This window comes from Alosa alosa, chromosome 15, assembly GCF_017589495.1.
Source record: "Alosa alosa isolate M-15738 ecotype Scorff River chromosome 15, AALO_Geno_1.1, whole genome shotgun sequence".
NCBI lineage: Eukaryota > Metazoa > Chordata > Actinopteri > Clupeiformes > Clupeidae > Alosa > Alosa alosa.
The window spans coordinates 26,844,363-26,865,051 of NC_063203.1; the positions used below are offsets into that span (position 1 = coordinate 26,844,363).

At 43.3% G+C, this 20,689-nt stretch overlaps 4 protein-coding genes across 8 annotated transcripts in view; 1 reads left to right on the forward strand and 3 right to left on the reverse strand.

Moving 5' to 3' along the window:
- LOC125308230 (vascular endothelial zinc finger 1-like) overlaps positions 1-508 on the reverse strand; it is a 20,914-nt gene extending 20,406 nt beyond the window's left edge. For both annotated transcript variants that reach the window (XM_048264590.1, XM_048264589.1), the window contains exon 1: positions 382-508. In XM_048264590.1, the coding sequence (XP_048120547.1) occupies positions 382-414 (33 nt within the window). In that variant the 5' untranslated portion in view covers positions 415-508. The remainder of the gene's footprint in view (positions 1-381) is intronic.
- The window catches only part of LOC125308232 (gap junction delta-2 protein), a 9,224-nt gene extending 2,414 nt beyond the window's left edge, over positions 1-6,810 (forward strand). The window contains exons 1-3 of one of the 4 annotated variants that reach the window (XM_048264593.1): positions 445-531; positions 2,908-3,177; positions 3,882-6,810. In XM_048264593.1, the coding sequence (XP_048120550.1) occupies positions 3,890-4,999 (1,110 nt within the window). In that variant the 5' untranslated portion in view covers positions 445-531; positions 2,908-3,177; positions 3,882-3,889 and the 3' untranslated portion in view covers positions 5,000-6,810. Of the gene's footprint in view, positions 1-444; positions 532-2,510; positions 3,178-3,881 lie in introns of those variants that run through there. The other 3 variants (XM_048264594.1, XM_048264592.1, XM_048264595.1) reach the window with 3 other exon arrangements.
- Positions 6,811-6,999: 189 nt separating this feature from the next.
- zgc:171927 (uncharacterized protein LOC100124616 homolog) lies at positions 7,000-11,701 on the reverse strand. Its single transcript, XM_048264596.1, has 6 exons — positions 11,414-11,701; positions 10,745-10,817; positions 9,161-9,256; positions 8,535-8,630; positions 7,871-8,002; positions 7,000-7,637 (listed from the first exon to the last, which is right to left on the reverse strand). The coding sequence occupies exons 1-6, from the start codon at positions 11,428-11,430 to the stop codon at positions 7,419-7,421; spliced, it is 633 nt and encodes a 210-aa protein (XP_048120553.1). The 5' UTR covers positions 11,431-11,701; the 3' UTR covers positions 7,000-7,418.
- Positions 11,702-11,784: 83 nt separating this feature from the next.
- Positions 11,785-20,413, reverse strand: zgc:113149 (uncharacterized protein LOC541363 homolog). The gene is made up of 5 exons (XM_048264591.1): positions 20,144-20,413; positions 17,631-17,826; positions 16,539-17,042; positions 15,964-16,017; positions 11,785-15,285 (listed from the first exon to the last, which is right to left on the reverse strand). Exons 2-5 carry the CDS (start codon positions 17,767-17,769, stop codon positions 14,750-14,752), a joined length of 1,233 nt encoding a protein of 410 aa, XP_048120548.1. The 5' UTR covers positions 17,770-17,826; positions 20,144-20,413; the 3' UTR covers positions 11,785-14,749.
- Between the last annotated feature and the right edge of the window lie 276 nt (positions 20,414-20,689).

Sequence of the window (20,689 nt, forward strand, 5' to 3'; positions counted from 1 at the left end):
ATAATTGCTGTATAACATTGAGATATTATGGCAATAAATGGTGCAATATCTGAATTTGCTTAGTTATATTAAGATGCATGAGAATCAGGACGAACAAAGGCAACTTTAAAGGGCAAAAATAACTGAAAGACTCCGACAATGTTTCTCCCAAAGCGTCATTCCGTGCTATATCCCTCACAGCTGGAAGTCTGGGATTGATGGAGCTCTAACTAGCGAGCTACCTAGCAGCGAGAGCTAGCAAGCTAGCGAGCTACCATTGTTTTGCTTGGATAGCTTCAGTTGAAATAAACGTATTAAAATGTTGTAGGACCCCTATGCATTCTGCTGTTAGGGAAAGATCAAGAAGGATAAATTCATCTTTGTATCAGATGACTCGCTTACCTGAAATAAAAACGAACTCCAGCTCGGTTCCATTGCAACACTTAAAAATCTGCAGGAAACCTACAAGAAATCTACAACAAAGCAGCTAAACATGGCAGCTGCTACAACTTCCTGTAACCCTTAGGGCCAAACCATTTTATCTGAGATTTGGTGAGATATGGTTGTTCTATTTTTCGCACCTTGTCATACAAAAACGACGTATTTTAGTATGGTAATTCAAAAATGAACATTGTCTGGTTGTTTTTAGCCAAGAATGAGTATAATGTTTATAAGTGTTAATACCACTGTCGAATGCCCAAGAACATCCATTTTGAGATGTAATAACCCCCATTAATACATATTTCACAAACCCTTGAGAGGGGTATCAAAAAATGGCATGGAGTTAATGATTTTCGAAATGAATTAATGCACAGAGAGCAGGCAATATTATACTTGTAAAGCTTCGTATTACAATTAACTTACTTGAATATTAGTGTATAGTTCATTTATTAACTTGTTATTATTTTTGTAACAAGAACTCACAAAAATAGGCTATAAAAAATATTTTATTTTGATTAATAATTAATTAATCTACACATTCGAGTCGAACATATTTCCAAATTTGCAATACAATTCCTTTGGCTCGTGCGTAAAATGTTGCATATTTTGGAAGGTGTTGTATGGAAATGATAAAAATTCATATAAATGTTGGCTGTTGTTTTTTCCTAAATTAATTGGTTATGCTAGAAGAGAGACATTTCTTCAGTTGAGATTTAATTGATAACTTCAAGATAATATCAAGAAATTGTCTGTGAATTAAATTTCATTGGAACAACAAGTGAGCATTATCTTTGTCGTGCCATAGCATAACCTACGATTTTTCGGTTTTGCTGGAGTTTGAACTTTCACACAGTAGGCCTAATGGGTATTTGGGCAGTGTTTCATACTTTGCATGTGAGGTAATGTAGCAAGCTCAACAGCAGGGGGCAAAATTGTTTGGTTGATATGAACATAGGCTGTGTCTCAAACCATACTTCGAGCAGTAGCCTATACTGCTAGTGTGAGCGTTTACTTGCGTTGTGCCCACTTTTCAATGTTTAGAATTGTCCAAATATCTGCACTATATACTTAAAGTAGGTATCTGAAGTGTGCAAGTTTTAGAAACAGCCATATACCCAGACTATATCCATGCAGTGCACTTTGTGTCAGCTGAGTTGTTGATTTTTTTTATAGTCACTGTTATGTGTAAGCACTGTTATGTGCCTGCAGACCTATTGCACATGCACTGACTGTTCTTGCAATTTGGTGTAGGTACTTGTCAGCAGTTGGAGGGGGCGGGGCGGCGTGGAGCGGAGGGGGGTGGGGTGGGGTTAAATCAATTAGACAAAAACTCTCTGTCAATTATAGTTGTTATATGTTTTAGTAAATCAACAACAATATGATTGTATTCATATTTCATATGTGAAAATATAGTCGATATGCCACAACGGAGCCTCCAGTATTAAGGCCTAGTCAGAGGAATGATCATTAACCAGCAGCATTAATCAACAGAGCAGTAGAAGAGAGCAAAATAAACAGAGAGATTAGAAAGAATGATAAGCAATACGATTAGGGTTTCTGGACTGTGGGCAGAGTGATTGGAGCAATATATTTTGTGGAACTGTCAATTGGGTGAACCCAGACGGGAAGCCAGTCTGCAATATGACAATAACTGACCCTAAAGCCTCAACTTGAGCCTTCTCCATAACCGCATGGTTCGGAAATAAATGATCATCCATGTACCTATCAGGTCAAGTGTCCGCTCACTTCCCGTCACTGGCCTTCAGTGTTGCAATGTTACCCAATCCAGGCCTTTCGCATGCTATAACACAAAGCGAGCTTCACCAAGTCCTGCAGTCTTCCACTGCAGCAACGGCCTCACAGCCCAGGGTCTGTGGGCAGCGCGCTGGTGGCAAGCACGTAAACGGGAGTCGCAGAAGGCAGATGGGGTTGGAATCACACAGCCTCTCTGACTCACTGCAGAGCCATTGGCACATGTAGACTGGCCGCTTGGTCATTGTGACTTCAGCCTCGAGCTGCTCACATTCCACCCGATCTTCTCTCCCTGGTCACCAACACTGGACCGGACCTGCATGGTCCATTGGGTTTGGTTTTCTTTTTCAACTCACACACTCATGCTCTAGAAGAAGCGCACAAGAACACACACACGCTCCATTTTTGCTGCTTTTCTCTTTGGCTGTTTTGGGCCGCTATGTGACTGCTGCCACACCGTCAGGATGAGAGGTGGCGCTCTGTTTGTATAGTCGTGAGCTGTGTTTGGACCGACAGATTTCACACCGATGTAGTGATGTTCACCTTAGGCCTGTGTGAAATACCCACTTACGACAGACATATCACGACTGGCTTGACCAAGAATGGACAGCTATGGGTTGTGTGGACATTTGTGGACTCAATGAGATTTTGGAGATACCATAATTTAAAACTGATAAAAAGTTTGGGGAGAAAAAAACTCTTTTCACCGTATAATGCCATTCTCCATCTTTCCAGCAGGTTCTTTTGAGCTCACGGAGGTTCAGAATCCCATTGTGCCTTTGAATCTTTGTTACACTGTGTATTGGCACCCTTTGTCCACATACAGTACAATGAGGGTTTCGGATAGAGGTACTGAATATGTGCTGTCAGCCCATTCTACCGCGCAAGCCTCAATGGAGCCCTCTCCGTCGGACAAACAGCAAACACTTCATATGTAGTCATGCAGGTGGGATGTTTGTGCACTTTACAGGATTTGGATTAAAAAAAGAGTTTTTTTCTCCAAAGGTGAGTGTCTTCCATTTACATCCATTTAGATTTGGGCAGTGCCACGAGCTGCGATGCGTAACATGCCCTTTGGGTTTTGAGATGCCAACCATTTAAAATGCAGCCTGAAACAAAATGGATGGTGGAGCATAAGCTTTGAGTCTCATCATCACCATACTTAAACCTGTCTATTTGAAAGTCATATTAAATGTAAATCAAACCAAGTTCTAAACTGGTGCCATGTTATTGACATACAGTGAAAACCCACTAAGCTCAACTAACGTCAGTAGCTTTATTCTGTAAGTTTGCAGAGAAAGTGCATATAGAGAAAGTGCATACTTTCTCTCCAGATTAATCAACCCTATGATGTATACAGTTTAATTTCTTTTTCAACACCCATTGGTAAACATGTTTAAGAGTCGCATCTCTAAAATTGTTTTTTGGGACTGATTCTTGATGATGTTTACCTTTGCCCCCTCCTAAAATGATAAGGAGCCACAATATAGGATAGAGAAGGAACAGATGTTCTAGCCTATGGTTTTAGTCATGCTACATCTGCGGCTGCCCCGGTAACGGTTTTGTCTTTAATTAAATGTTCTTGATTGTTTTTCTTGATTTTTAAAAAAAAACGGTATATTTCCTTCTTTGCCTGACTGAAGTGCTGCACTCTCCAGGTGTTTGGTGGTCAGTGGCAGTGACCTTGCTCTGTGCTTGTGGTCCCTCAGGTTGAGTGATGGGAGACTGGTCTATTCTCGGGCGCTTCCTCACAGAAGTGCAGAATCACTCCACGGTCATCGGCAAGATCTGGCTGACCATGCTGCTGATCTTCCGAATCCTGCTGGTGACGCTGGTGGGCGACGCCGTCTACAGCGACGAGCAGTCGAAGTTCACCTGCAACACGCTGCAGCCCGGTTGCAACAACGTCTGCTACGACACCTTCGCCCCCGTCTCGCACCTGCGCTTCTGGGTCTTCCAGATCGTCCTCGTCTCCACACCGTCCATCTTCTACATCGTCTACGTGCTGCACAAGATCGCCAAGGACGACAAGCTGGAACTGGAGACGGTGCACGTGCAGAGCAAGCGGCCGGTCGGGGACTACCTGGGCCAGGTGGAGAGGGGCGAGGGCCAGGGGGGTCAACACTACGAGGAAGAGTGGGGCCCGCCCCAGGAGGATGAGTGTGCGGAGCAGAGTCTGCTGGATGAGGACTACAGGGAGGTGGGGAAGGACCCCACGCAGCTGTCCAGCCAGGTCCTGCTCACATACATCGTCCACGTGGTACTGCGCTCGATCATGGAGATCACTTTCCTGGTGGGCCAGTACTACCTGTTCGGCTTCGAGGTGCCGCACCTGTTCCGCTGTGAGACCTACCCATGCCCGACGCGCACTGATTGCTTCGTGTCGCGCGCCACCGAGAAGACCATCTTCCTCAACTTCATGTTCAGCATCAGCCTGGGCTGCTTCCTGCTCAACATCGTGGAGCTGCACTACCTGGGCTGGGTCTACATCTTCCGCGTGCTCTGCTCCGCCTGCTCCACGTGCTGCCGTCCAGAGAGGGGCCCCGCGGAGCGCATCAGCCTCTACGCTGACCACAACCCCCTGCTGCTGCAGCTCAAGCACTCGCTGCGCGGACACCTCGTTCTGCAGAGCCCGGCGCCCGACGCCCAGGAGAAGGTCGGGGGTGGTGGGGGAGGCGGGCTGCTCGCCCACGCGCCGGCCATCTCATTCGAGACGGACTCCACGGTGGAGTGCACGTCCAAGCGGAGCCTGGAGGATAGGGAGCGCATGAGGGTCAAACTGGCCAACGTGGCCAAGCTGGGCCGGACCAAAAAGTCCTGGCTATGAGTCAGGACAAGCCCATCATGCTATCTACCCTCTCTACTCTCTGAGTGGAAGGTGTTTTGGTCAATATACAAGTCTACAAGTCAGGATGCTCAAAACACAACAAACTCCTCGCATGGCAGCCTATGATTCCTCTGTGTATGACTGTGTGAGTGAACAGGTGAAAGTGAGGCATTACTTTGTAAAGCACTCTAAGTACTCGGGGGAGAAAAAAAAGTGCAACATATTCAAAATGCTGTCCATCTACTAGTTCACCATACCAGGATAGAGCTATCAGGACCTCGCTCCTCCCTAAGGGCAAGATGTTTTAGTCAATATGTATGTTTCATATTGTTATATAACATCTTTGAAGAAACACATTTTGTATCTGGAGCCATAAACAGTGCACAGAAACCAAATTCCACAGTGGATGGAAATACAGTACATAGCTCCAACCAATTTTAAATCATTTTCAGCTCAACATTCATTTATATTGCATATTGACCTGGATAGCAGGTATTATTTGGCATCCCTTTGTTCACTTCTTAGCTACTTCTTGGTGAAATTGTAGTTAATCTTTAGTAATAACATGATTTTTGCTGTGTAATTTCAGGCATCATACACAAACACTATTTTAGTGCATAACTTGGCTGTGTAAGCTGTGTGGTACAAGTGAAGATTTAAACATTAGTTTTGGGCCAGTTTGACTGAATGTGAACATGTTTTGGAGTAAGCACTCATTTAGATGTAATGTCGATCAGTTCTGACATAATGTTTGTTAATAACTATTTCTCACAAAACCTTTCTTGGGTGAACTATTGTGAAAGAATGATTGTTTTTATATAAATATTATAGATGTTCTTCATTCATATGAGAAAGCTTTTTGAATATTTCAGTGTTGCATAGGCCTGACTACATTTTCAAAAGCTTCACATTTTAGGGGCCAGTTTAAATGGCATGCAATAATCCTGAGAGAACCAGCAACAGCGACTGTGACATCATAGGTGTATGGTTGTACCAAACATAAATACACTAGTCCTACATAACACTTCACATGCAATTTATGAGAGGGCATTTGCCAGCATGTTACTTGCGTGAACTTGAATGACTGATAGAACTATCTGTAAGCTTGTGTTTGTTAAAGACCATTTTAGTGGTACTTTGAAGAGGGAAGTGATAAAGGGAAAAGGAGTGTGTCAGAACGACGAGGAGAGGAAGAGTTTGGAGAGACTGTTGACACGAGTGAGAATTATAAGCAAGACTGAGAGGCTGAGAGACATCTCCTTTGAGGAAGACACTTCTCAGTAGACATATACCAAACGGAAGAGGTGGGTATTGAATGGGTTTTCATGGGTATTGAATGAATAATTCATGGGTATTGAATGAATAATGAAACTAGGTCTGGAATTCTACTGTCATGAAGAAATGTACACCCATTATACTCATAATAACTCATCTCGTTACTCAAACCCACACATTATATGTCATTTTCTAGCAGCCCACCAGAGAGCACTGTTTCATAAATTGGACACACATAGGTACAGCTAGACTGCTCTATCTGTTCATTGGTATGATCTAACATACCCTGGCGTAGAGCAAGCACATTTGCTTGCATGGAACAGTGACTGTATGCTCACTGTCCTAGGCGTATGTGAACATTCACAACACTGCATGGCAAACAACTGAAGAAAAAAGCATATTTAAATAAGTAAATATTTCAAACGTAATCACTGAGGGTGCTACAGTCAGGAGATGTGCATTTCATGGAGTCACAAAAGAAAAAAATCAACCACTATATATCTCTATTGTTTAATCTCTGAGTACTTTTAATTAGTGCATTTTATAATAGCCTTTCATTCACTTGTATCACAAATTGTTTTGTTGCAACGTATAGCAAAATCAGTGGAACAAAAGACAGCTTGAAGTACCTGCCACTGTCCTAAGAATAGCATATGAACTGCAAATAACTGGAGAGGGAGACAGACACCCCTTCCTTTTTTAATCAGTCTTTTGTGACATCTTATAAAAATCTGTATTAAACTTCACTGCAAAGAGAATAATGGGGACTATAACTTTACAATTTTAATGACCCAATTCCTGTGGAAGACATGGACTGGTGATGTCACTTAAGCCTTGTATTTCTTCAACATGTGTCATTGTACTGAATTATTAATATTCAATAAAAATGAATTCTGACGAAAGAAGACAACTTGAGCACTGCAACTGCCTTTTCTACAATGATCAAAGTACAACTATATCAGTATTTTAAATTGCATTATGATGTATTGCCTAACAATGTGCACAAGTACTCACGGGTGGATGGATTGTTCACTTGAATAAAACATCAGAAGAATACAAACTACTTTCAAAATGGTCACACAGACAGTTCCTCTCTCACTCCTACCAAAAGCCAAAGGAAATGGATTGACTTTGTGGATCTCCATCAACAACAAGAGTTGGCCTCTTCTGCTTGCTTTTCTCCACCAGGCCAGAGGGGGGCACTGTTGATTTTCGAGCCCATCTTCACAGTCTCATTCTGTACACTCTCACTGCCAACCCTTTTCTGGATCTCAGAAGCCATGGTGAGAAAGGCCTTCTCCACATTGCTGGCATTCTTGGCGCTGGTTTCTAGAATCTGGATTTTGAGTGATGTGGCGAATTCCTGAAACCATTGGAGCAAGAAATAAGATGTTTTGAGTTCATGCTCTGCAAGTACAATGCTGTAGGGGGGTAGCAGCAACCATGGCTACCACAAGAGGACAAGGTTTAGCCTAATACAATAATTGTTGGCTGATACAAATTAAACAAATGAGCAAATGATCAAGTGAAATTTGGAATGAAGTTTTCCCTCAACTTGTTTTTAGTGTTGTGTGAGCTCATTCCAAACACAGTTACCTTTGCACTGCTGAAATCCACCACCTTTCTGGAGACCAGGTCGCATTTGTTGCCCACCAGCAGCTTGGAGACGTTTTCACAGGCGTAGCGGTCAATCTCCTCCAACCACTGTTTCACATTGTTGAAAGACTCCTGTTGCAACCAAGATGCCATGATGAAACCACTGTCCAAACCACTGATGTTTTCATTCAACATGTGCCGTGCCAAAATGAGTTGGATCATTTCTCATTGAATAGGCTGGGTAGGAGACCCAGCCACATAAGGAAACAATACTCCAATGTGGTGTCGTGACAGGCCTGGATGAGTTGACTCAGAGCAATCGGTCTACCTACAGAAGTGCCCTGTATCTTTGAAGACATAAAGGGGCTTAGGGCGTTCAGGAGACTTCAGATAATTCCTCTGCGATGGGTGAAGTGAGAATCCAAAGAAAAAAGAATTTGCAGAGGTACTCTGAGATTGAAAAAGTATAAAAAGTTTTTTTTACTTTTTCAACCTCAGAGTGCCTCTGCAAATTCTTTTTTCTTTGCCCTGTATCTTTTTTCTCAAAGCCACAGCTGTTCTTTGGTTTACAGCTTACTTTAACTCAACCAGGTCTGTCACCAAACCACACTTGGAACACAATCCCCAGATTAGTCAGTGGGAGGAAACAGCACTGTCTGTGTACCTGGTCAGTAACATCGTATACGATGATGATCCCGTGTGCCCCTCTGTAGTAGCTGGAGGTGATGGTGCGGAATCGTTCCTGCCCGGCTGTGTCCCACTAACAGACACAGAGGGAGGCAGAGGCTAAGCTTTGGGTTGGCCTCAGGCCCAGTTAATGTGTACCATCAAACACAGTTAAGTTAGTTACGCAGGAGAGTTTGCAGAGAATAGCTGACCTCCTGAAGATACAATGCATTGGCAGTATTTACATTTGCAAGACACCACAAGACGCCCCGAGGATTATGTCTCTCCTTACAAAATTACTGAAAGGTATTGTGATTCAGTTGTATAGTTAAGCAGTTCAAATGAGTACTACAAAAGCTCAAAGTAGTTAACCCTTAACTAAATCCAAACAAAAATGCTACTTGTAACCTCCGGCTCAGGACTTGATCATATTTACAGCCTGAAGTGAGAACAAGTGTTCCTTTTTTTTCCAGGGAAAAACAAGAAACTGATCCATTTGTCTACTCACATCATCTGTAGCCTAGCTACTCACAATCTGTAGCCTAGCTACTCCCATCACCTGTAGCCTAGCTACTCACAATCTGTAGCCTAGCTACTCCCATCATCTGTAGCCTAGCTACTCACAATCTGTAGCTTGACTGTCTTGCCATCCATCTCGATGGTTCTGATCTTGAAGTCGACCCCGATGGTGCTGATGTAGCTCTCTGTGTAGGTGTCATCCTGTGTGGACAGCATATTGAATTGAGTTAGACAGAGACACAGTATCAGCAGACTCTGGTCCAGATCTGCATCAGTACAGGACTAGTTCGATCTGATCAATTCAAGGTCAAGACTAGATCAGGGCTAGATCAGGGTTAGGTCAGGACTAGATCAGGGCTAGGTTAGGATTAGGTCAGGGCTAGATCAGGGCGAGGTTAGGATTAGATCAGGGCTAGATCAGGGTTAGGTCAAGCTTAGATCAGGGATAGGTTTTGTCTGAGAAAACAATAGCTTAATACCAATGTAATAACCTTTGTGAGAGATAAAATGGCTAAAGATAACCATTTGATTGTAGACATCCATGATGCACTGAATCAGAAGTAACCAAAACACACCCACAACATATGACATTAAATTAGAATTAGGGCTGTCAAAATAACTGATTAATTTCGATTAATTAATTTGAGAAAAAATAACTGATTAAAAAAATTAGTGCAGATTAATGATTCCATATGACCCCCGAGCCGTTCTAGTCAGTAACCATTAGACTGTAAAATGAAGGAGAGAGAAGAAAACGTGCTGCCTAGATCATTGATTGGAACATTTACTTTTAAAAAACGCCCTGATGGTGTTGATAAAAATAAAGTGTTGATTAAAATAAAGTCCTCTGCATTGTCTGCAGCAAGGAATTTGCATATCACCGGAGTTCATCAACTCTATAGTCGCACATCAATGCAAAGAAATAAGTGTAGACATTGAGGGGAGTGTTAATTTATTTTCATTGTGTCCCCTAGGTTATATCTGTGGCCTGAAATGCCTTGTATGTGAAAAAAAAAACTTATTCCCGAAGCACTTTTGAATTTATTTCCTCAGCATATTAGGTCATATCATAGATTATTATGGCCATTATTTGAACAGTGAAAATAATAATAAAAGAGTTTTTGAACTTTAATGTCACTAATGCTGATTATTCAATGATTCATTTGAATTTAAATATTTAAAATACTTTCACAGCAAAAATTATATATGCGATTAATTTAGATTAACTTAGGTAACTGTGTTAATTTAGAGTACGTAATTAATTAGATTATTTGTTTTTAATCGATTGACAGCCCTAATTAGAATGTATTCATTTGGGAGACACTTGAGGAACAACAGTCTAGCTACAGCAAATTAGAAGACCTTGGAGTAAAAGCTAAGTCCAACTCTACTCAGTCTGTCCCATTGATAGTCAATCAGTCAGGGTGCAATGCTGCCTCTATATCTGTGCCTTTCTGGCTAAATAGGAACAAAAATGATATAACTCAGAGGTTCTCAACCTTTTTGGGGCAAAAGCTGTGAATCTCTGACTTCCTAAAATGTTTTAAAATTAAGAATCTGCGTTATTGATGCATTTAAAAATACACCTCTAGCCTATTTCATAAGCCTGTACAAAACTCATTGGGTTCCTCAAACATCCTCTGAATACAGTACAGGCTAATGCAAGCAGAGAGTGAGAAATATGCCTACCGCAAACCGCAAAAGAAGACATGACTTGCCAACTCCTGAGTCTCCTATGAGAAGCAGCTTGAACAGGTAATCACTGTGAGACAAAGAAGACACAACCAACAACACATTTGAAAGTTGACAAGGAAACAATGACAGAATTCATTCAAATACATACACACATGCATGAAAGAAAGAGAGAGAGAGAGAGACAGACAGACAGACTCTCTCCTCCTTTAAGCAAACAAGCCATTCAATGCACACAAATTATACACATAAGGTAGGCAAGTGATACAGATATGGATATATTGGTACCACTGATAGTTATTGGTTTCACCATCACATACCAGAAGTCTTTGTCTGCTGAAAACAAAGCAGCAGTGTCTCAAGGCAAGCATACCATCAGATCATATTACCAGAGTTGAGGCCTTCCCTGTAGCTGACACATGTCAGGATTCATTCTATCACACAAATACCAGATGACATTAAATATCCCACAAAGAGAGAAAAGACAACTTGGCCTTACATTACAGAACCTTGGTTTTCTGAGTTTTCAAGAGAAAGGAATGGAACAAAGTCTCATCGACAGTGTCAGCTATCAAAGAGCAGCACGATGCGCTAAAGCTTTCCCCCACATCCACTGACACTTGACACAGGAAGTGGACTTTAAAAAGACACCCGTGTTGCACTTACTACTCTGGAGTCATCATAAAGTCCAGGGCTCTCCGAGGGGTCCTGCAGTAGCTCTCTTCTGTCTGAGGGCTTGTGTGTTGTTGTGCTTGTCAATTGCTGAGGTGTGGAGTCGGACAGGGAGCTCTGGGAACGGTCAGCCCAGAAGCAGGCCCCATCATTTATTCAAAAGCACTGATCAGATTACAAAAGTGGACGTTACCTGTTCCTTAAAGGCACAGGGTTGCTCTGACGCCTGCAGGTATACGATGATTGAGGGCTGTCTGAGGGAAGATACAACTCCCTAGTGAAGTGGTCTCTCACACAGGGAATGTGATCCATTGGCTAGTTTATCGATTGGACATTTGGAAGAGATTGGAATTTCAAAAACAACCAACGGGGAAATAGTTTTAATTGCAAATTCATATTTGCTTTCAGAATATCGACACATACAGACACAGATAGACACATGCCCTTTGACTGAATGGATGACCCCTGAATGGATAAAATAAATGAGATGCAGTACTCAGGCCAGAGACCAGAAGTGTCTGAAACAAATGAACTTGACAAAGTAATTAAAACATACAACAGTGGCAATAATGGTTCTTATTGCACCTGACCGGTTAACTTGTGTTAGACCACTTCAAATTACTCCAAACTATAACGGCACTTCAAACCTCTGCTAAGGCCAAATGCAAGTGCCTCCCAACGCTGGCAGAGGTGGAACTAAATTCATGGATCTGGCCTGTGATAAGGTCCGGTCCCATATTTAATGGGCTATTCCTTGGGCCACGCTGCAGCTTCCCCACAGGTTTAATGAAAATAAGGCAAGTAGTTTTAGTGTTGTCTTCCTTACAGACAAACTGAATGTACCCAAGTAACACAAGCTAAGAATGTACCAAGTGGATATGACTTTTCTCTCTCCACTGTGGGCCGAGGGCGTCTGAAAACAGCTCTGCAGCCCTTTGTGCTGTTTGGAAAAGGCTAAGTAAGGCTGTGTTAGTAAATCTGATTATTCCACAGGAACACGGCTGCTTCTGCTGTTTGGACATTAAAGAGGGAAAGAGTCTTCAGGGACCCTGGGTGAATTAACACTGTCAGAACACACTGGGCCACCTACTTTGCCTGACTCAACTGAACAAGGTCTTAACACCAAGTCCTTGAGTTTCAGTTGCAGGACAATACACAAAGTCCAGCTCTGTGCCATCTGGAGGAGTGTATGTATACACTGAAGACCTCCAGTGACCACAGGTCTAAACCAAAGTTCCTATTTAATAGGAAACAGTGACCACAGGTCTAAACCAAAGCTCCCATTTAATAGGAAACAGTGACCACAGGTCTAAACCAAAGCTCCTATTTAATAGTAAACAGTGCAGTTGCATTTGTTGATGATGAGTAAATGTAATAAATTATATTCATATACATTTGACATACAGATTATATATTCAGTAAAATATGAATATTTTCAGTGACACTGCACAGGGAATGTAGAGCAGCAATAGGGAATAGAAAAGATCTAGAGGTTCATCAGTACAGGGCGCTTGTTTGGTGGAAAGGCATTTATTTTCACCCCCCCTTAACTGAAGTCACAAAGTTGTCATTGCAATAGCATTTTCTGTTAATACAAGTATGACAATAGTCCTGTTAGAAATAAAATGGAAAGGATGTTAGTTCAAGTTGATCAAAATAAAAACATACAAATAAATCATCTGATGGTTGGAATTCCATAAGTTGCGATAAATAAGGAAAGGAACAGGTTTCAGGTACAGCACTCCCGATTCAAACAACACTTAACTTAAATTCGACTAAATTGGTCATCTTATTAACTGTACATGAGGCTGCAAACAGACACAGCCACACATCACCTGGGAGGCAATGCAGAGAACCATCCACCTGCTGCTGTTACCCTGGAGGAACAGGAAGTGATGTATGAGGAAACAGCACACTGACTGGAAACAGCAGCCACTCAGCAGTCTGCCACGAAGGGTTACCTGTGTTGGCTGTCTGACATTGGCTGCGGTTGGAGAGCCTTTTTTGCTAAAAAAAAGGTTCCGAATGGAGTGAAATTACCCTGAGGTATCTCAGTGGCAGCCATTGTAAGAGCTGGTCAAATACTCCAAATGCTAAAGACATGGACTGCCTTTCTTATCTCCTTTAGCCATAGAGTTCACTGGACCATCCTTTACAAAAGGAAACAATATCATCCCACAATTCATTGCAACAACAACACTTAAAGACCCAAGTCAATAACATCCGCCACATAATGACATAGCTTAGTGGAAGTGGGACCGGATTCTCTTTGCACTGGGGCGGTCTTGATGAATTGTCCTTCACATCTGCCGGTGACCTCATGGTTTCCATCGAGGTTAGGGAAAAGTGGACAGGCAAGGTCACAGGATATATTTTTCTTGACTATCCAACCGCAGCCAAGTCTATATCAAGTCTCAAGTTTACACCACTAAAGCTTATGTGTCAGGTGATCCACAGTATTTAAATAAAGTTATCTAGCAGGATTCCTGAAGGGCTCACAGACTGATCTCAGTACAGTGCATGTACACATCGCTACATTTCTACCTTTTATGTTTGGAGCAACTGGCTGCCAACATATGCACCATAAAGGGAGAGAGAATATAGTTATATGTGTGTCCATGACATAGAAGATTTAATAAAATCAAGTTGGAGAAATTCTTTCTTCAGCAGTCTAGTGTACGTGGGGTTGAATCTCCCATGAATACGCCTTCATCTTGTTCCACAACTCTCATCTTCTCACCAACGTCCCTATAAACTTTCCACAATATACAAATCTCCACTGCATAGTCAATATGGTGGCCGACATTTGCTCTTTTCTGTAGTACAGACACCACTGTACACACGCTGCCAGTCTGTTTGTTTACAGTCTAAAATCAATACTGTCCGTAGGTTTTCTGTTCAAATGTCCATGATTATATTTCTGTGCTTTCATGATTAAGTGAGGTTTGCGACTGTGAACTAAAGCACAACCAGTGACATGAAATAACAGGATGGATGAAGACATACGGTATCTATGGGAGAATTAGTCAAATAAAATAAAATATCACTTAAAATATCTCAGAATTTGAGAGTGAATTTGGCGATTTAAAAAAAGAATTCAGATCTAGTAAAAGAACTCTCATGTCTCTGAACTATCCCAGTGTTTCCATGACAACAAATATTCTCAGTTAAGTACCTTTTAAATCTCTTTTACCATTTATAACACAAGGCAAAAAAAAACCTCGACACTCAATTGCATCTTTTCAGCCACAACCATTTTTGACGAGGAAAAAACGTGAAGAGGGTGTCCCAGGAACCTCCCTTGGTGCCCTGGTGCATCATGGGGAAAGCTCAGGGCAGGAGCGGGCGTCCGTTGAGCTTGTCCTGCATTAGCGTGAGCGCGCCGGCGGTGAAGTCGCGCAGCACGTGGAGCGCGTCGCGCTGCAGCTGCAGGGAGTCGCGCACGAAGGCCTGCTGCGTCTCCACCAGCTGCTGCACGGACTCGGACATGGCCTCCAGCGAGCGCGAGATGGAGCCCATGAGGGCCGTGGACGCCTGCTGCTCCTGGAGGCTCAGCGACGCGCTGTGGGCCAGCTGCTCGTGCAGGGGGCCGCTACTCGGCTGCGGCAGCGGCACGGTGGAGGAGGACGGCGCCGCCACGGTCGAGGCCAGCTGGGGGGTAGAGGCCGCGGGCGCGGCAGGGGGAGACGAGCCCGAGACGGAGGGGGTGGAGGGGGGGCCCAGCGAGGAGCCGTTGAGGCCCCGGTGGCCAGAGTCGGGGCGGGGGCGCTCCAGGTCGACTGGGGGGGGCCCGGGAAGGGAGGTGTCCAAGAAGGCCGGACCTCGCTCACGCCCTAACTGGCCGTCGTCGTACTTCAGCAGGCTATCTGCAAGACACACACACACACACACACACAGTCCATGCTTTTACAAAGCTACACCGAACTAAAACAATATACAGTATACAGTGGATATGATTCTTGGCAGACGCTTTTGTCCACAAAGTCACAAACAATAACAACAACAAAAAATATCATAATAAATTACCAGTTCAAAATAGTCATATAGCCTACCATTGTCTAACACTAATGGTAATAGTATTAGACAAAATCATTTTAACAGATTAATAACAAAAGCAATCATCACAATAACATCAGCCATGACTCTAATTAGTTAGTAGTTAAAGGAGAAACCCGGCAAGTTATCACATAGATCTCCGTTTCTCGAGGTCACTTAGTACTGTCAGTACAAAAAAACCCCGGAAACAATCGTTTTTACCAGGCAGCTACAGCGCTTCACTCTGTGGCCATGGAAATGGGAGCTCACAGACATACCCAGAGTGTCGCGCTGTAGCTGCCTGGCTGCGTTAGCTGCTGGCTGTAGCAACTCGAGCTGTAGAACCCATTGTTTTCATTTTTTTTTTTACTACCGACGGAACTCTATGACCTCAAGAAACGGAGATCTACGTGAAAACTTGCTGGATTTCTCCTTTCACAGGGTTCTGTACAAGTCCAAACACTCCAGTCCAAGAATATTCAGAAGAGCCTTTTACTGCTGCACTTTACCTTCCATATCTGGAGACTCAAACTGGAAGTCAGTCAAAGGATGTGGGGAGTTCCCTGCAGAGAGAGAAGACAGATAATTGTTAATGCTAATTAACATTGTTAACATAATGCAGAAATCATATTCAGTGTTTATGCACCACACACACACAAACAACAAAAAAAGGCATCCTGCATTTTTATTTAGTTTATATTTTGGGTTTTTATGCATTTAATCAGACAGGACAGTGGAGAGAGCAACAGGTAGCAGAGGGGAGAGAGAGATGGGGTGAGATCAGGAAATGACCCGGGACGGGAGAGAGAGATGGGGTAGGATCAGGAAATAGGAAATGACCCGGGACGGGAGAGAGAGATGGGGTAGGATCAGGAAATAGGAAATGACCCGGGACGGGAGAGAGAGATGGGGTAGGATCAGGAAATAGGAAATGACCCGGGACGGGAGAGAGAGATGGGGTAGGAACAGGAAATGACCCAGGTCGGACTCCAACCCAGGTCCCCCGGTGGGCACTTGGACCCAATCGTGGTATGGACACTGTAGTAATATCCGTAAGGGACTAGCACCAATCCTCAGCACTCACGTGTGTACATCATGTCTGTGGGCAGGCCCAGATCGTTCTTGGTTGGCATGGCAGAGAGCGGCGCAGCCATCACCATGGTGACGGGTGGAGGCGGTGGAGGAGGTGGCTGGGGCGGGGGAGCGGGCAGCAGCATCCTTGTCCTGCCGGACGTGGTGGCTCTCTGGCGCAGGGGCATCACAGGGCCCATGGAATCATCGTCACCGTCGTCGCCCTCCCCGAACGGGGCGCCGTAGGGATGCGGATCGGCGGAGCCCGGGGTGGGCATCTGCAGGATCTGGTGCACCATGGCCTCGATGGGCGAGAGGTCGCGCGCCACGCGCGCCGAAGAGGCCCCCGACGCGCGCATGGCCGCCACTTTGCGCTTGGTGTCGCACTTGAGGTCCGACCACTTCTTGATGATCTCCAGGATCTCGCGCGGGCACTCGCTGATCTCGTTGATGCTGGCCGTGATGGCGGCCCACGTGCGCTTCTTCACGTCTGACGACACGCCGCGGTTAAACTTGCCTGAGGGAGGAGAGAGAGAGAGAGAAAACAGAAAAAAGGAAAGAAAAGAAGAAAGAGAGAGTTGGAGAAAAAAACATTGACACAGAGAAATGGGAAAAGATAAATAAAGACCGGCAGAGATAGTAATTTGGACATTACGTCAACTCCCATAAGAAAGACTCATAACTGCTCTGAATTGTTACCTGTTGGATTATCTCATTAATACCACTATGGAGTAAAACTTGTGTCGCTTGAAATTAATCTAATATTTTGAATTTGTATTTGAAAAGCTAAATTTGAGCCACACACATGAATGCACAGAGAGACAAAGAGAGTTCTTTTAAGGTTATTAGTTTCGTAATAATATGATTACACTCAAATAATATCCACTTATAACCTCTTTAGTCACTGTACGTCACAAGAGCTGTAGGTTAATTACTGGACAAACAAAGTTAAATTTCAACAGGATAATACTTGGAATGTGTCTCTGAGCATGCAGCTCTCCTGCAGTGACCTTGCCCTGAAGGTCAGTTCAAAGGGTCCGTATGTGTCGGTGAAAGACTCTTACAGTTCAGAGGGTCCGTATGTGTGTCGGGAAAAGACTCTTACCTACGAGGATGTGGCGGTTCCGCCTGACTTCACTGAGCATCAGCTGCACCTCCTCGAAGGAGAAGCGGGACTTCCTCCTCTTGAAGCGCACTCCTCCTGCGCCCCCTCTCCCTGTGCGGACGTAGGGGTACCCTGACATTGTGTCCGGTGCCTGTCCCCTTCAGCACACACGGTGGACAGCCGCACTGGGCAAAACCTGGGCAGAGAATTTTAAAAAAAAATGTACCGAGGTCAATAGCAGGTATATGAGTATGTGTGTTTTGTATCTGGTTAACGTCTGAGGAAGGGCTTGCCCCTAAATGTCACGTCATTAAATATTTGCTTGGGAGCTACTTCTGGTGTGCGGACTTTATCGTTTTAACAGGTCAGTAGCGCCAAGCAGATAATTTCCAGGGTCGTATCAAAGAATAAGAAAAAAATAAACTAGTGCATCGGCACTTAATATGCTGTACCAAATTCAGATTAATTTATTAAAGTTTGACATGGCAGGGAGAGGCCGCATAAAAACTTTGTTTTTAAAACAGTGTAATCTGAATTGAGTCAAGCGGGGGGAAATAGCAAAATCAGGAAATTAAAAGAAAACAAAACTACAATAAAGTGAATTCACAAACCAGCTCAAAAGCTCTACAGAGATCATGTCTTTTTCTACCCATAGACACTACATATTCCCCACGATGACACGCAGGACAAGGGGCTGCAGGCAGCGAATTATGTAGGGGGAAGAAATGTCCTTTAATCCATTAGTGAGGGTGCCTAGATGTGCCCAGATTAAAAGGTGGACACTGCTGATGTGTGGTCCAGAGATGGTTGGAGACGGAGGAGAGGGAATGTTGTCCTCTCTCCTGGCACTGCTAAGGGAAACGCATGCCCCCAGGTATCATGACATTCTCAGGGTCCTAACCAAAATGGAGAGAGATGAAGTATTGTATCTGTGCTGTACTGACACTTATTCAAATGCTGTAGATCAGGGGTCTCCAACAGTAGCTTGAGAGCTACCAGTAGCTCCCCACCTGTTTCTAAGTAGCTCTGCAAAAGGTTTGAGGAAGATGTTCATACATCTGATAACCCAGTCACTTGGGAAACAGGTTAAAATTCCTATGAAATAAAATTCACAGTCTACAAAGAGAGAAGGTAAATGAGTTAAAAGGAACCTTTAAAAAGAATACAAATCTTATTCAGCAGTTTTGGGTGGAGATCAGCTATGTGGATACATGGCATGCTAAGCTACTACTAACATAAAAGCTCACATCCATGTCCATTTTGTCAAAGTAGCTCTCGGAGGAAAAAAGGCTCTCGGACATGTCCATTTTGTCAAAGTAGCTCTCGGAGGAAAACATGTTGGAGACCCCTGCTGTAGGCCGAGTAACATACAGTATCCTCTGTTCAATGGCAACACTTGGGGTGCCTTAATTCATACAGCATTGCATACATTTTTACTATGATATTCATGTTATTTTTTATTATGATATGCATTTTTATAATTCTGTGTTTGTAGAGTCTTGATGTGTTATTCAATCTGGTATGTTTATAATTTACACATCTGTCTCGTTCCATCTTATTGCTTGAATGGACAATATATTGGGATTATGGGATTATATTTGAATTGCATATCCTGTGTGTACTAACACGTTTAACGACACATCTAACTGCACATGTAACTGACGTTGATATATTCGAGGAAGTTGCACTGTTTGAAACATTTATAGCAATTACATTGCTTTCAGGATTAATCAAGCACATATGTAACGCCTGGACCTATCTACTTTTGTCTGCGTTACTGTCATGACCTTCGGTCATTCACAAAATCAAAACGAGAAACTGTTTTGAGTCTCACTTCCACGGTGTCACGACGTAATGTTAACGTGAATCTTGTGGATTGATGCGTGAAAAGCTGCGTAATTGCTCCCCATCAAAACGGTATTCTTCAGTAAACTGTATATTCCCATGTGCAGGTGATGCTTTTTAAAAAGACAGACGGGTTATTCGCAAACATTAGATCAACACGGTTTTTGATTCATTGGTGCCTTCTTCTTTAAATTAACCATTACTGCTAATTGCTAATGCTTCCTGGTTCTTTGTTGTCCTGTCGGTGTTCCCTATTGCTAGCTGTGATGTACGTGCAAGCAGCCGATGGAACAGAGTCGACCCTACGCCATCGTAGATTTGTGTCGAAGGCGGAAATCACAAGGCTGGGCTTCTGGAAGACAAAAAGTACGCGACGAATCGCTGTAGAAAATGCAAAATTGATCACGAATTCGATGTTCATTCGAGTTGGTTGCAGTCGAATGCAAACCGCCCATCGCTAAACACAGTGTTTTAGAACATTAGACGGGCACATCGAACTCATTAGCTGGCTACCGAAAGCCATTATGTGATGTCTTTGTCGCTAGCTAGCTAGCAACATTTCCCCAAAATGTGCGAACCACATCGAATATATTCACAGTAGTTAGATCGCCACAGAACAAAGAAACAGTCAACTTTTAGGTTCAAGTTGTTCTGTTTACTGTACTCACGCGTAAATCCCGATGTAGTCACGAATAATGTCAGTCTGTCGTCAGTGTATTCCTATGATTCAACCCGAGAAACTTCGTAGAGCAAAGAACCCCTGCGTTGCGCAGGCTCAACTACGCGCCCATCAGCGCAGAAACTACGAAATCACCCTATAATACGGGTTTTGGCAAAGTGCCCTCAATGCTCAAGGGACTGCATGCTCACTTTACGAACTTCTCTATGGCAGAAACCCACAAGTCCTGTTTCTGAAGGCCATTTTCATTCACTTTTATTCTCACTGTAGGTGTTGCCCAACTCTTGATTTATGTAGCCTACTGTATTGTATACAGTTATTACTATTGTAGCTTATTGTAAGGCCTACAGTACTGTTGCACATGATTGTATGGGTTCTCCAGTTGACTTTTCAATCTTGTTCAAGATTTGTTCAAATTATTGTCAACACAGGACTTATTTAGTTAGACATCTGTGCTTAATTTAAAATGGATATAGTGAGTTTAATGCAGTAACCTACATATTGTATTCAATACACAATGCATAAGTATTTTTTT

Excerpts from the sequence above, each read along its gene's own strand:
- zgc:171927 (XM_048264596.1), bottom strand. Across the intron at positions 8,003-8,534 it reads TATACGATGTTACTGACCAG|GAGTCTTTCAACAATGTGAA; the intron begins GTACACAGACAG and ends TGGTTGCAACAG. Across the intron at positions 7,638-7,870 it reads TGGATTTCAGCAGTGCAAAG|GAATTCGCCACATCACTCAA; the intron begins GTAACTGTGTTT and ends CAATGGTTTCAG.
- zgc:113149 (XM_048264591.1), bottom strand. The coding sequence starts at position 17,769 with ATGTCAGGGTACCCCTACGTCCGCACAGGGAGAGGGGGCGCAGGAGGA. Across the intron at positions 17,043-17,630 it reads GAACCGCCACATCCTCGTAG|GCAAGTTTAACCGCGGCGTG; the intron begins GTAAGAGTCTTT and ends CTCCTCCCTCAG. Across the intron at positions 15,286-15,963 it reads TGAGTCTCCAGATATGGAAG|ATAGCCTGCTGAAGTACGAC; the intron begins GTAAAGTGCAGC and ends TGTGTCTTGCAG.